General features: G+C 31.9%; 1 protein-coding gene across 1 annotated transcript; it reads right to left on the bottom strand.

Moving 5' to 3' along the window:
• Window positions 1-10,867: 10,867 nt before the first annotated feature.
• Window positions 10,868-13,186, bottom strand: EXPA9 (expansin A9). Its single transcript, XM_022056809.2, has 3 exons — window positions 12,946-13,186; window positions 12,362-12,680; window positions 10,868-11,389 (listed from the first exon to the last, which is right to left on the bottom strand). Exons 1-3 carry the CDS (start codon window positions 13,100-13,102, stop codon window positions 11,080-11,082), a joined length of 786 nt encoding a protein of 261 aa, XP_021912501.1. The 5' UTR covers window positions 13,103-13,186; the 3' UTR covers window positions 10,868-11,079.
• Window positions 13,187-14,891: the final 1,705 nt, after the last annotated feature.

Raw genomic sequence — 14,891 nt, forward strand, 5'->3', positions numbered from 1 at the left:
AAAATTTAATGCACACAATAAAATAGTAAACATCTTAAACAACACATGAGAAAATAAATAGTAAACTAGGACAATCGTACACTGACTAATTCTGCCTCCATTAGTGACATGCAATTATTATTAAGATTTTTTTAGTTTTCAAAAAACACAAGATTATTGATTATTAAGCATCAATTTATCTTAATAGAGAATAGACTGAGGAATCCTTAACCGAATCGATATTTCAAAATGTCGTACTATCCTATGTCTCCTAACGGATCTCAAGTTTCCTAAAATTTTCTTGTAAAAATCAAAATACTCGTCACGTACCTAAAATACTCTAAAAAATTCAAAACCAGTGTTGAAATCCTTTTCAGCCAATTTTAGGGTTCTTGTACGGCAGTGTTGCTGTGCTCCGGTGCCAACTATGCCGCCCACAACAGCGATTCACCTCAGCCTGACCAATTTTGATCAGCTTTAGCTTGTTTTACACGTATTTCTACAAAAAAACAAGTTAGGAGACCTCGGTTGGCCAAAAAATAAAAAAAAAATCGAACAAACCGGCAGGGGGAGTCTCCAAGTACAACAGCTTTGCCGATTCTCCTTTGCAGCTGTGGTTTCTTCTTCGGCTAACCTGCACAGAAAATGATGGTGAATACAATGGTTAAAAAATTGTGTGAAACGGGAAATGGGAAGAGGTCATCAAAGATGGTTTAGAGTTTTGTCCATGGCGGATCCGTCGGGCTTTACTCGCAGTTTCCGGCTCACCCATTATTCCTTTTGCTCTGATATGTCCATAGAGAGACTCAGAATTGAATTCCAAGCGCGGAGAGGAAAATTTTACTTTTTTTGGTGGTCGGTGATGGCTCCGGTGTGGCGGTGACCGAGGATTAGACTCCTTTTCTGGCGTCTGGTTCTTCTTCTCCGACAAGGGCTAGGCAGTTAGGGTTAGGTTCCCCTGTTATGCGATATTTAAATGCCCATCTCGTGTCGATATGAAGCGTCCATTCAGGGACACGTGGAGCGGAGAGGGTTGTTCGATGATTTTTCATTTATACTAATTGCATTGATGAATCTGGACCGTCCATCACGTCAATATTGTCCGTCCAATTGCATCTAAAGAGAAAATGCATCTGAATCATTCGCATGCACGAGATGCGATCCGGGCCGTCGGATTGTTCAGGCATGCAGATTGACCATGTGGCCTCCCACTGGAGTCGATGTCTGCTTGTCTGCCACACGGAGTGCTCTGGTTCACTTGGGTTGCTGATTAGGCCGTCCTATCTCGCCAAATTTTTTTTTTACGATATAGCCCCTTATTTTCAATTTTTTTTTCAAAAATATCACTCATATTCAAAATTTTGACCTTTTTCCCAAAATTATTTTCAATTTTGTCCATAATCCATTTTTTCTCAAAATTTAACAAAATTATATTGAAATAAAGTTTCATTAATTATTTATATAATTTTTACAAATAAAAAAGATTATCCTGTGTCAATTTTCAGGCCTGGATATTACAGGTCGCGCTGCTGACATGGCAATTCTACGTGGTCATTTTTTTATTTTTCTCACTTTTGCCCTAGTTTTCTAATTTTCTTTTCAAATTAGTCCTTTTTAATCTCCAGTTTGACTCTTACTTTGAAAATTATTTTCAAATACAGCCAAAATGTTTATTCCTTTAAAATTTGTAAAAAAAATTAAAAATTCTAAATTCTAAATTTATTATTAATATAATTTTAATTATTCCGAGCCTAAATCCGAACTCGGGTGTTAAACCACCAATCATGGTTAGTTCTGAAGTTAAAAAAAAAATTACCACTAGACTGCACAATGATTTTTTAAAAATGCTTGTTCTCTCAAAATTTTCATTAATATCTTTGGTAAAAATATGTTATTGACATATTCACAACCATAAGATATAAAATTAAGCGATAAAAAATTTAATTTAAAGCTTTTTGAAAAGTTTAAGAAAACTAAATTCTTTTTTCCATAAGTATTAAACATAGATAGTGTAACACCCACCAAAACCTTTTTTTTTCATTTTTTATTAATAAATATAATTAACTATTTATTTTATTTATTTTATTTTATTTTATTTTAATAAAAAATAGAGTAAAATTTATTAAGGATTGAATTGAAAATAAATTTAGGAAAAATGGGTGAAAAATTGGGTTCGTTGGATATTTTTAAAAGAAAAATCAGAAACTGGAGGGTAAAAATATAATTTAAAAAAAAATTTACCACGTCAGACGTCCAGTCAACAGCCCCGACCAACCAGGACACACAAGTGGCAGAGGAGCTAACGCGGAAGGCCACGCAGGGGGAACCACGTGGGCAATCCGCGTGCGCGCGATCGAACGGCTGAGGTCCGTTCCTGCGCGCACGTATGGTCCATAGTGAATTGCGATGAACAGCCCAGATTCACTCCCTATTTAATCGCGATTTGATGGTTCAGATCAAACGCGATGAACGATTCAGATCAAAAGCGAATGGGTATAAATAACCTCATCCACACCCAACCCTAACCCTAACTGCCAGAACCCCTCGCCGGAGAAGACAACCCAACCGCCGGGGAGTTGACCATCGCCACCCGCTGCTACACCGGAACCCTTTCCGACCGCCAAAAAAGGTAAAAAAAAAATTTTTGCATGAAATTCAATTTTAAATCCACTCATGGTTAAATCAGAGTGAAAGAATCGGCCAATTGGCTGGAAAACACCGACGAAGCCCAGTGCCGTCGCCGTGAAGAATTTCACAAACCGTCTCCAATGATGCCCTTCTCGATTCTTGTTTCGCATAATTTTTCCACCGTTGTGATCACTGTTTTCTTCTCTACAAGTTAACCAAAGCGAAACACCCAACTGCAACATGAACTAGAGGAGCCGCCGCACCGGAGAGCCCCGCCGCTGGTGAGTTTCAGTATTTCGTATGTTTTTGGCCCACCGAGATCCTTTAGCATGTGTGCTCATAGGAATCGATGCAAATAGGCCGAATTCGGCCAAAAACGGTCAAAAACGGCCGACCCAAGGCAGACCATCGTCACGAGCGGCGGCACTCTCGCTGAAACATAGCAAAATAGCCGTGCCGGTTTTTTAAAATTGGTCGAGCGAGCCTTGGAACTGATTTTGGGTTTATTTGAAATATTTTTAGGTACTATAAGCGCGTTTCAGTTTCTGGAGAAAAATTCAGGGAACCCAGGGACTGCCCGTAGGCACAGTAAACCGTTTAGTTCTTCGGCGTTAAATCGAGTAAGGATCCCTCACCCTATTTTTTATCATAGAATTGAAGTTTAAATAAATAATGATACGGTATTGTGTACAAATTAAATAGATGTGCATAACTAATTACGGACTGCTAATGGAGCCCGAACCGGACATTATTCTCTGTTGATTTATTTTATAGTCTAAAAGCATGATAGTATCTAATTTACCTATTTTATGGTTTAAATGCATGTATTACTGCCTTGCTTGACCACTGTTTGATTTAGAATTTGAGACATGATTGCATTAGTGGACGCATGTTTATTTGTTATGTGATTATGTTTGATTTAGTAATGGAGACTAAAGAAAAATAAAAAAGGGGTGTGATCAAATATACAAATAGAATGACAGCCTTACCAGATATCCTGAGAGATGGTGGACGGACCGTGTACATATGGAACCCTACCGTGAACGTTGTCTCATACCGGATGGGGTATGGAGACTTGGTAATTTGGCGTTCATGCAAGACGGGGTATGGGGACGGCCCTGTAATTGAGATTGTTAAGAAAAATAGTTCAGTGTAGAGGGGACATCCCTATGAACCCATATGGATACTAGTAGGCTGGTGAAATGAGAAACGGTTATGATTTAGTTTATTACTAATGGATATGAATTTATGATATGTTCTATGTTGCTGGGTGTTCATGAAGTTATGATCTGTATGGTATTATTTTCTCTATAGGTTTTTTTCATAAATTTCACTACGATAAGTGAACGGTAAATAGTTTTATGATTAATAAACGAATTTGTTAAATTCAGTACTCCATTAGTTGTTTTGATTTTATACCAACCTTTGCTTCTGTACCGGTGATATAGTGTGATATCCTTACTGGGATAGTGCAGCTCATCCTTTATTTAACCATTTCAGATCAAGAAGACCTGGTTCCAGAGCCCGATCCGCAAGAAGATTGCAAGTAGATGCTAGATACTTTCTATTTTTCATTATTTTTCTTATTTCTCGTGTTTCTTTCAGAGAATTCATTCCGTAATGTTGTTCAGTACTTTTAAATTATTGTGTAAAGGATGTAAACTCTAAACATTTTATTTCACTTCCGCACTTAAATTATTATATATTTTTTAAAAAATTTTCGGGGTCGTCATAGATAGAATTTCATCTATCTTATTTTTGAATTTTTTCAAAAGTATTAAGAAGTTCTAATTAGTTCTATTAATGAATTAAATAGAATACCTCTATCAGATCATCTTTCTACGCTCAATAGAAAATTGTCCAACTCATTTATAATTTTTTCACAAATTTCTTATACTACTAAAAATCTTTTTTAGAGAATAAAGGGATCAATTTTCATTTTCTCAAAATTTATATGGAAATAAAAAAAATATATTTATTAAATATAAAAAGAATTAATATTGAATATGAAATAATGCTGTCAAAGCATTATTAAGTTTTTATTATGAGTTTATAAATTATGAAACACTTCTTTACTTGAATTTTATGCATTATATGCACCTAACTCATCTTCTTCTATAAGATCTCTAAAGCTTTTTGTGACTTACGCATCACCTAATGAGATATATATATATATATATATATATATATATAACATTTCTAAATTTTATTTTAAAAAAAAAAAATTAATGCACCATCTACTTCGATCTTCTTTCAAATGGTTAAAATTGTAATAATCTTACGAGTATTATGTAAAATATGAAATAAGATTTACGTAAATTAAATTAATAAAAGTTTCCAGTTAGGATCCCCACTTAAAAGCAAAACTGTTTATATATATATATATATGTAATTGAATTAAAAAATATAATAATTTTAGATTTTAAATTCATTAAAGATGAAATAATAAATAATTTTTTTCTGTTTTCTTTTTTATCTTAGAAATCAATTCAAATTAACAACACATAGACTAATTTTCTAATATAAATTCTTTGAATTAAATATTCTTCTAATTATTTAATTAAAAGTCTCTGCTAAAATTATATCTTATGTAATTAAAAGCTCTACTAATAGTTAATAAGAACATTATACATGTTTTTATGACCTAATAGAAATAAGAATCGATATGTAAGTAATATCAGAGTTTGATTTCTTCCTAAATTCTCTCGCCTTGAACTGTTTTTGGGTGGAGAAAAAATTCTTTGGTGCCTGCTTTGATGACCTATTTTTAATTAATTGAACCACTAAAAAAAAGTATTTTCTCAATCTGTAAAAGCTAGCCTAAAATTACCCTCTTAACCATTTCTTGTAAGATAACATATTATATATATATATATATATTATAATTTACAAAATAAAAAGATAAGATTAATTAGGAAGGTTGTGGAAATTCGATGGACCGACATCATCTTCAAGATTTACATATAATCCGAACAGAATATATCAAAAGGAAGCTAATGTAAAAGCAACCTTTTTAACCTATTCTTTTTCTTTCTTAATGACATGGGATTATAGATAAGAGCATCAATACTCTATATATACATATACATATACATATACATACAACTTTTCTTACGCAAATGGACGTGTTTTCTTTCTCTTATTTTTTTTCTCTTTTTCTTTTTCCTCCTCTTTTTACAACTTTACATACACACATACACGTATTTTGGCTTTTTCTTTACCTCTTACGTCAACCACAACTTTCTTTTTTCTTTCTTTCCTTTCCTTTGTTTTCTTTTATTACTTGAATTCATTATTTGAGGACTCTAACTAGACGAGTGGTACCAAGATAGATGACAATAGCTTATTAGACTAACTTGCTTGGAAGTTATCTCATTAAATAGTAAATATCCAAACACAATAAATTGATATAGATGAAATTATATAGTAAAAAATGACTATGCAATAATAGGGTGACACGTAGTTCCAAGTAAGAAATTTTTCCTAAGAAGGGAAGCTTCAATACTTAAACGAGAACTAGAATAACTAAACAAAATATTTTCAAGAGAATGAAAAAGTTTAGGATAGTGTTTTTTTTTTCTTTTTAAGTAGTATACATCTTACTCAAGTGTTTTTGGATCTCTCTTACATCTTGTCTTATCTCCCTATTTAAATACATATTCATGCACTTTATGTAATACAAAATTCACATAGTACATCTTTTCTTATCTCCCTTACAACATCCAATTTTTTTTGTTTTATTCTTGTCTTATTTATTTTCCTCTTTATCTCTCCTTCTCTTGTTTGTGTTAATTTTACACCTTATTGCGTAAAATTCTTCAATCTTTGTCTCTTTTTGTTCCTGTATAAATGACTTCCTCTTAGAAGCACTTGAACTTAATCATGCACAAACTTGGAACTCAATAAATTTACCCACATCAACATCCAAAACAAATGGTCCATTAGACTTATAGGCAAAATCCTTTTATCTACCATAATTAACACTCTAGTTATCCAAATATTCAACAATTTTTAGAAAACTAGTCAACTAATAAAAGATCGAGATTAAGACCCAATATTTTTCTCTTTAGCTTTGGACACTCAGTTTGTAAAGATAACATCTTCAATAAGAGTATCTAGCCTATTAGAGGTAAGCATCTCATTCATAAACCTTGTTCTACAAAAATAATTAGGGACCATATAGATTCCAATTCAAGGTTTATTTGGCTACGTGTTAAAGGCTTACCTTTAGGAATGAACAAATTCCCACAATGCAACTCGAATTGGTTTATTATTGGGCTTAATCTATGATGCTGAATTACAGCAGCCTCAAGTTGATAATCAAACTACTTACATATGAAGCTTAGAGTTTAACTTTCACAACCCTTTTACTCTAAGGAACATTTCTTACTCTAGTGAATAGTGAAGAACTTTGGATCCATCTTTAATATATTCATTTATATGAAATACGTTACAAATATGGATTTTTTCATCACACTTTACCTTTCTGTCTAATCACCAAAACTAATATCACACTATCTTTTCAAAAAAAAATATATATCTCAAGCCATTCAGCCTATTAATCAAAATTGATGCTAGTTTCTTAATTCTCGACATGCATGGGCTAAAGGAGCAACCTTGTAACAAACTTTTCTAACCTCATGTTATGTGGCAATAAAAGAACTCTATCATATCATGCATTTTCCTCTTGCATAGATTAGTCCTAACACCTATGTGTCCTATTTTATTTATCAACCTTACTCTCATCCCTCTTATATTACCACAGTTTCCTCCTTTCTAATCCTCATTTTTCTTATTTATTCTTCATCGCCTTTATCCCCTTCACCTCTTGTGGTTACACCTCATCCACCTACCCTTATTACCAACCAAGTCACCTTACTTATACATATCTTTATGACCACATTCACCCATCTTTTTTTTATATCAACTCTCTCACATATAGTTCTTCCAATTTCTCCCTAGTTCTTTGAATCTTTCTCTTATATCTCTACTACATGTACCACTTCTTGCACATTTACCTATCAAAAATAAGCTCATCTGCACCAACCTTAGGAAGCTCAAAAGGCCTAACCACTATCACCTTTACAGACTTTTCATATAAGAAATCCAAACTTAACCCCTATCTACTTACACCCCTCCCATAATTAACCTGGACCCCTCTATTTCTAATAGAGGCCCACCTCATCCTCGTATTTTTGACCCATTCTCCCTATTCATACCCTAAAATTTTCTCACCTATCACCATTTTCCTCTAAAATGATGCTCATAGTAGTAAACTATTGAGAATTGGGGCCAAACTCAACAATTTGTCTACTATATGCCTTTGTACATACCTCCAAATCCTTAATCATGTTTTTATCTAAAACTAAACTTTTAGACATGTAAAAACAAGATCTTTTACTAAACTAAAATTTCTAAGCTTTGCAACTTGGCTATCTAATGGTGTTAAAAGTGGTCTTGGTATGACTTTTTTATTATACTCTCAAAATACAAGTACCATTCCTCAAAAATATTTAATTATCATGCTTATTGAATCCTCAAACACTCCACACACTTCGATGTATATTGTAGTCTATGGTTCATTATATCTTAATGAAAAAAGAAACATATTTTTGGAATTTACTTACCTCTATCTCACACCCTCATAATTTCCCTTAGTTAGTCATAGATGACTTTAATGCAATATTTAGACATATAGAACACAATAACTACCAAGGGCAAGAATAAAGAGAACCCATATTACTGTGTCTAATAAGTGTTTAGGTAAATTATGGCGTAAAGAGAACCCCTAAATTGGGTCTAATAAGTGTATAGGGCTAGTAAATATTAGAGCTAGATTAGAGATAACACTAGCTAATGCACAATAATAAATAATATTCCCAACACTACTATTATTCATTGCCAAGCAATCTTGTCATGTCATAATCTATCTTATTAGAGATACAAGAACTCTACCCACCCATCCATAAATTATCTCAATTTAAATTTAAAAACACATGGCTACATGGCCCAGCCTGTCTACTAGTAATACAAAATGCTTAGAAAAAAAACTACTTTGGGTAAATTCAATAAATAATGTGTTTGAACTAAATCTCAAAGAAATGATATCATGTAGGGAACTAAGAACCAAATATTGAAGCTTTAGTTTCAGTCCGATAAGAAATGGCTTAATTGAAATTTAATGAATGATATCATGTAGGGAACTAAGAACCAAATATTGAAGTTTTGGTTTGAGTCCATTAAGAAACAGTTGAGTTTATTCAATGAGCAATAGACTCTATTTAGTAAGACATCAAAGACTTCAAAATATTGTTGGAGGATAAGTCTGCATGTAAAAGAATAAATAGAGAGATTGTTATAATTAAACTCTATTTAGTAAGAGATCAATGATGCATGTGAAAGAAAAAATAGCATGAAATATCTCCAGGTGTTTTAAGGAGAGATAACAACATAAAAGAATATAAGAAAAAAAAAATGGAACAAGAAAACACATAAGAAATAACTGAAACAAACCAACTTTGTGTAATAATTGAACTTGGTCAATTTGGTTAATAATTGAATAATTGAAAAAATGAAATTAATATATAAATAATTATTAATTAAAAAAGAAACTCTAATTGATTTATGACTCTATGTTATATATTATGTATTATTAATAAATAAATTATAATGAAAAAATATATAAAAAAACTAATTGATTTTTTAGTTAGTTTGGTTCCAAAATTTTAAAATCGAGATTGAACAAATAAAGGGCCATCATATTTTGTTTTTAATTGATTAAACAAAATAAAATTGAACAAATTGAATCGATTTCTTTAAGTCTATATAGTTTTTTTTTATTCTTATTTTTTATGGAAGTAGAAGAGAGTTAAAAGTTTTAGATATTAAAAAAGAAAAAAAAGGAAGATAGAAAGAAGATTTCATCATGTTGTTTGATATAAGTTTAATACATCGTAATGTGTCATATGTATTTAACTCTATATAAACCATAATATATTTCTGATTACTAATGTTTTATTATCCACTAAGAGTATAAGGTATAAAAATCATCCATCTACAAATATTTTTTCTTTTTTTCTTTTTTTTTTTTTTCCAAATGTTGAGGTTAAAGTTAATTGTGTTTGACACATGTAATTAACAATTCTCTTTATAACTAATTGTAAATTAAAAATTACTTACATACTCATAGTTAGATGGAGATAGAGAAAGAGAAAGAGTTTAAGTGAGAATTTTTAAAAACTAAGAAAGAAAAAAGAAGCATTCAATTGGAAGGCATATATATATATATATATATATATATTCAAGAGTGTTGGGAGTTGTGGAACATGATTCCTTGTTGATCAGGAGAAAGCAATGGTGATTGGCGAGTCAAGAAATTAAGCTGGTCAATGGAGATTGAAGGCATGGGGTAGTAATTAAGACACGTCAACACTTGGTAAAGCAATTTGTACAGGTGGAAGGAAGGCACGTTTCACAACTTCCCAAACTCCATTTTTCTTCGTAATTTTTTGAGGGTTGAATCAGAATCGACATCAACTGCACATGCTCTCTTCTCAACATCCGCCGACAACTCTCCTGCATTTTAATTTACTTCAAACTATTATTATTCATAGTTCTTCCGTTGGTGGGTAGTTTTTCTACCATTTCTTCACTAGAACTAAGTCCAACTTTACATTTTATGTACGTATTTTAGATGTATTCCTACTACATAGGTTTATTGTTGGGTTTTAAACTCTTATTCTCGTATTTCATTTTAGAAGGGTAATTGTGTAATTGTCAAAATATATAAATATCAACTATTAATACCAACAAGGAGCAAAAACTGTTTTTTTTTTTAATTTTAATTTTAATTTTAGTATTTTTTGAGTTTATATGTACTTTGGGTTAAATTTTTAAAAACTATATTCAATTTGTTTACACACCTTTTTACGGGAAGAATACCCACCAGAAAAATAGTAATAAAATGTAAAAATACTAATAAAATTAAAAGCTAATACATTGAAGGAAGAAATGGGCATTTTCCAAGCACAAGCATCTTATAATAATTATTATTCAAAATAGCAGTCACCAGTCACCTCTATATATATATATATATATATATGTCATTACCCAGTTGTGATAAAGTCTTTTTTATATAATATATATAAACTAGAGCTGCGGGCTACAACTTTCCTTTTCCTGCAGTGCAGCCGCTTCAGCCCCTGACTCTTTTTTCCTCTTGCTCAGGCTGGCTTTTTACTATTACTGCCACTCCGAGTAATTGCTACAAACACTCCAAATTATAAAAAAAAACACAAAGGGTTCAACATTTTCCTCCCTATTTTCTGTTCTACCAAACAAGCCCTGTAACTTTTACTACGCCACACCTAGCACTTCTAATTTTCCCAGGAAAATGAAGGAAAATAGAAGGGTAACTAAAAAAAGAAAACATTTAAGAAAAAAGGTGTTGGAGAGTAAAAGCATAAAAATGGGCTAGACACGGAAATTCTTTCCGGTGAAGGTTTGACCGAACTGCCAATTAGCTGGTGCCACGTTGCGCGAGGATGAGCTTCGGCGGTCACTGGCTGTCACTCTAAACGAGAGGGCCTGGCCCACAAGAACGGCGTTTGACTGCCAGTTTTGACCCCAGTTACGACTCATGCTTAGCCATCCGGTCTTGGTTCCCTTCACGCTCACCTTCATGATATCCCCTGCACCCGCGACGTTGGTGATCAAAACCAGGTTGAAGTAACGGAAGCCGTTGATTGTGAATCTGATTCCCCCTTGCTTCCTGCATGGGACCCTGTAAAAAAATATTAATGGCTAAATTATTTTTTTAATTTAAAAAAAAGAAAGACAAAAGGGTATTTTCGTAAATTTAATTTACAGAAATTAATTGATGTTTCTTCCACCATTGATGAGAGACTCGATACAGGCGTGGGACAACGTGAGGGCTGTGTCTTACTTTCTTTCCCTGGTTTACAAGGCAGAATCCTGTCCTGATTTTCCGGGAAAATTAACCTTGTTTGGATTGGAGTGATGTCCTTGGGATTGTATGAGGATGAGAGGAGATCAGGGTATGGGTATTCTGGTAATTAAGCTAAAAATGATTCTGCCGAAAGTGAAAAAAAAGAAGAGACGGATTTCCGTTGGTTAAGTTTTGCTAAACGACATAAAATCTGAGCGTATTCTCAACCAACACACGCTCACTGTTGATTCTTTTGAGGTACTGTTTGTTTCCCGAGAAAACAAAAAATATTATTAAATTTTAACAAAACCTAGAACCCCCATATTTTCATCCACTGTTTGCTTCGTAAAAACAAAATCGACAGCCAAGCATGAAACATTACTCCCTAAGCAATACCTATTTTCCTCTTTATTTTCTTATCCCGTTCTAATTTCATCATCACCTTCGCTTAGCCGAGAAGAAAAGAGATTATACATAATAGGCCCAGATTTTAATGCCATTTAGTTTTGGCCCATTTTTCCCGGTCAATAAACACTTCACAGAACTCAATAAACAATGGGAATTCCTAGTTCGGACTCCAGTAAAACCCGTGAAAACTATTTTCAGTAGAGAATATCTATAATGGTTTATAATGATGATGAAATTAAAACATGAATTGGTCTTTTAGGTTAGAAATGTTTGAGCTATTTAGAAAAAAAAAAAAAAAGGCTACTCAAATTAAAGCTAAAGAGCTTTTAGCATTTGGACTGCGAATGAATCTGATTCAGAACAAGATAAAATCAGTGAGAAAAGAATCAATCAACTCACCTACGGTAGCTGACGGGGACAATTCCGGCGCGGTATTCAGCGATCTTGAGGAACATAGGCATGGCGAGATCGAAGTGAGGACGGGGAGGGTTACACCAACCGCCATTGTCGCTTGGCAGAGCATAGTTTGGAGGACAGAAATTCGTAGCAGTAATGAAGATGGAAGGGCCACCGGGATGACACCATCTTGGATCATTCGCACACTTTATCTCGAAGCATGAACCACAACTCAGTCCGTCGTTAAACAGAGCGGTACTGAGTGCCGCTGTGTTCACGCCATAGCCCTGGCTGTACAAATTCCCGTAACCACACGCGCCACCTGTATATTCCGGGAAAACCTCAAACACTCATCATTCCTACCAATTGATCGGTCACATGTTTAAAGGATAATCAGAGACGTATCCCTAGATCCAAGGTTGAAGAAACCAGAGGAGCGATTCGAGTGAACGTGAAATTCGAGAATCAACTAAATTTAAAATTGTTTACAGATTTAAACGCGGAAACAAGAAAGAGCATGAAAAACCCGTGAAATGCAGAAGAACAGATAAGAGAGAGAGTAGATAAAGGTTGAAGAAGCAAAATACCCATGGTTCCAGATGCGTCATTGCCACCATAGAAGGTAGCATGAGCAGTTTGCCAAGGTCCACCACTGTAAACTCCTGGAATTCTCGCATTCGCCATAGAAAAAAGCGTAACCATTAAAACAAAAGCTAAGCATATCGATCTCACAGAGGCAGCCATTGTATGTATTGATAGAGAGAAAGAGAGAGGGTTTTGCCTGTTAGTGAGGTTTGGGTCGAAGAGAAAGAGGAAGGGAGGAAGGGTACTTATGGGAGAGACGAGGGGAGACGAAGGGGTCAAGACCTTCAAAAATTATTACGCGTCTGTTATTACTGACAGTTACTTTTTTTATTTATTTTTTAATTAAATTAATATTTTTCATCAATTTTATTCGGTAAATAAATAATTTTTTAAACATGTTATTACTTGTAGCTTATTTATGACGCAATTAATATGTGGATTAAATTTATAACAAAAAATTAAAAGAAATAATTTTTAATATCTTTTAAATTGTTGATAACTCATAAAAAAATATATTTAACTAATAAATTAACTGAAAAGCTAATTTTAAAAAATTTAAAAAAAAAAATCATGAAGGTTGTTATTATAATCAAACCACTAAAAAAAGAATGGTTATTTTTATAATTAAAACTGTTTTTTTATAATTAAATATTGCTTTTGACTCCTTTTTTAAATTTTAAAAAATATATATTTTTTATTTTTTAATGTCTTTTTCAGATTCTATCTGGGCCTATTGAATTTGGTCTTCTGGCGGGTATCTATGGAATTTATGTCCAATATAATTATAAATAAAATTTTATTATTGAATTAAATATCCATTAAAATTTTAAGAGTTATACATAAAAAAAATAATAATAACTTATATATTAATGTATGTACGTAATTTCAAAATTTTTGAACTAATAAAAAATATTATAATTTTGAAATATTTGAATTGATAAAAAATGTTAAAAAAATTTCAATTAGTAATTCCTATAGAGAAAACTATTCATATCTTTTTACTTGTTATGACATTGTAATAAAATAATTTTTAAAGAAAAATTAGACTTTATAATATATTATTTTTAAAAAGATAGCTGAAAATTAAAATATATATGAAGAAGTACATGCAAGAAATAAATAAAGAAAATATATACAATGCATATAAATTTAGAACATAATTTACATTATGTATATAAGGAAAGAATGATTATTTGACCTTGAATATTTTACTATTAGAATAAACTTCAAAAAAATTGCATATTCAAACAATCATAATATAAACATTTTTATTAATAATTATAAATTTAATATTTTTTAAGGTGAAGAATTAATAGTTAGAAAAAATTAAAAGATTGTTGATAATCACAATAATTATTTTAACATAATTAATCATTTTATAATTAAATATCATCGTATAGAAAGCATAAATAAATACGAATATTAAATACATTAAACAAAATTCAATACAAGCTTTCTAGAAATAAGAGTCAAAGTGGTAATATTAGTATACTAGATTAAATATAAAACAAAAGCACTTAATATATATCAATACCAAAATTTATGTCAAACTTTTGTACAATATTATTTCAAATTATTCCTAATATTTAATTTAAAATTGAAATCTAAGTTCTATTTCGTGTAAAAGCATTTATTTTGTCAAATTCGATAGCTATGAATCTAATTGAATTGGAAATTTTTAAAAAAAAAAATATGTAAGAAACAGAGACATGAGCAAGCAAGAGAATGAGATAAAATGAGATTTTTCAAGAGAAAACCACAAAAAAGAAAGGACTTTCATTTATGGATTTTCAAGATATGAAGGTGGAAGAGAAAAAGAACAAGAAGGAAAAAAAAGAAAAAGAAAAGGGCATAGTTTGAATTCAGTTCTTCTAATGTCTAGGTATATCTCCAATCCTCCTAAACCATTTTTCTATAATTTTGTGTATGTTGAACTTGGTTTCCAAAA

The sequence above is a fragment of the Carica papaya genome, chromosome 8 (genome assembly GCF_054855325.1).
Source record: "Carica papaya isolate Zhongbai chromosome 8, ASM5485532v1, whole genome shotgun sequence".
NCBI classification, from domain to species: Eukaryota; Viridiplantae; Streptophyta; class Magnoliopsida; order Brassicales; family Caricaceae; genus Carica; species Carica papaya.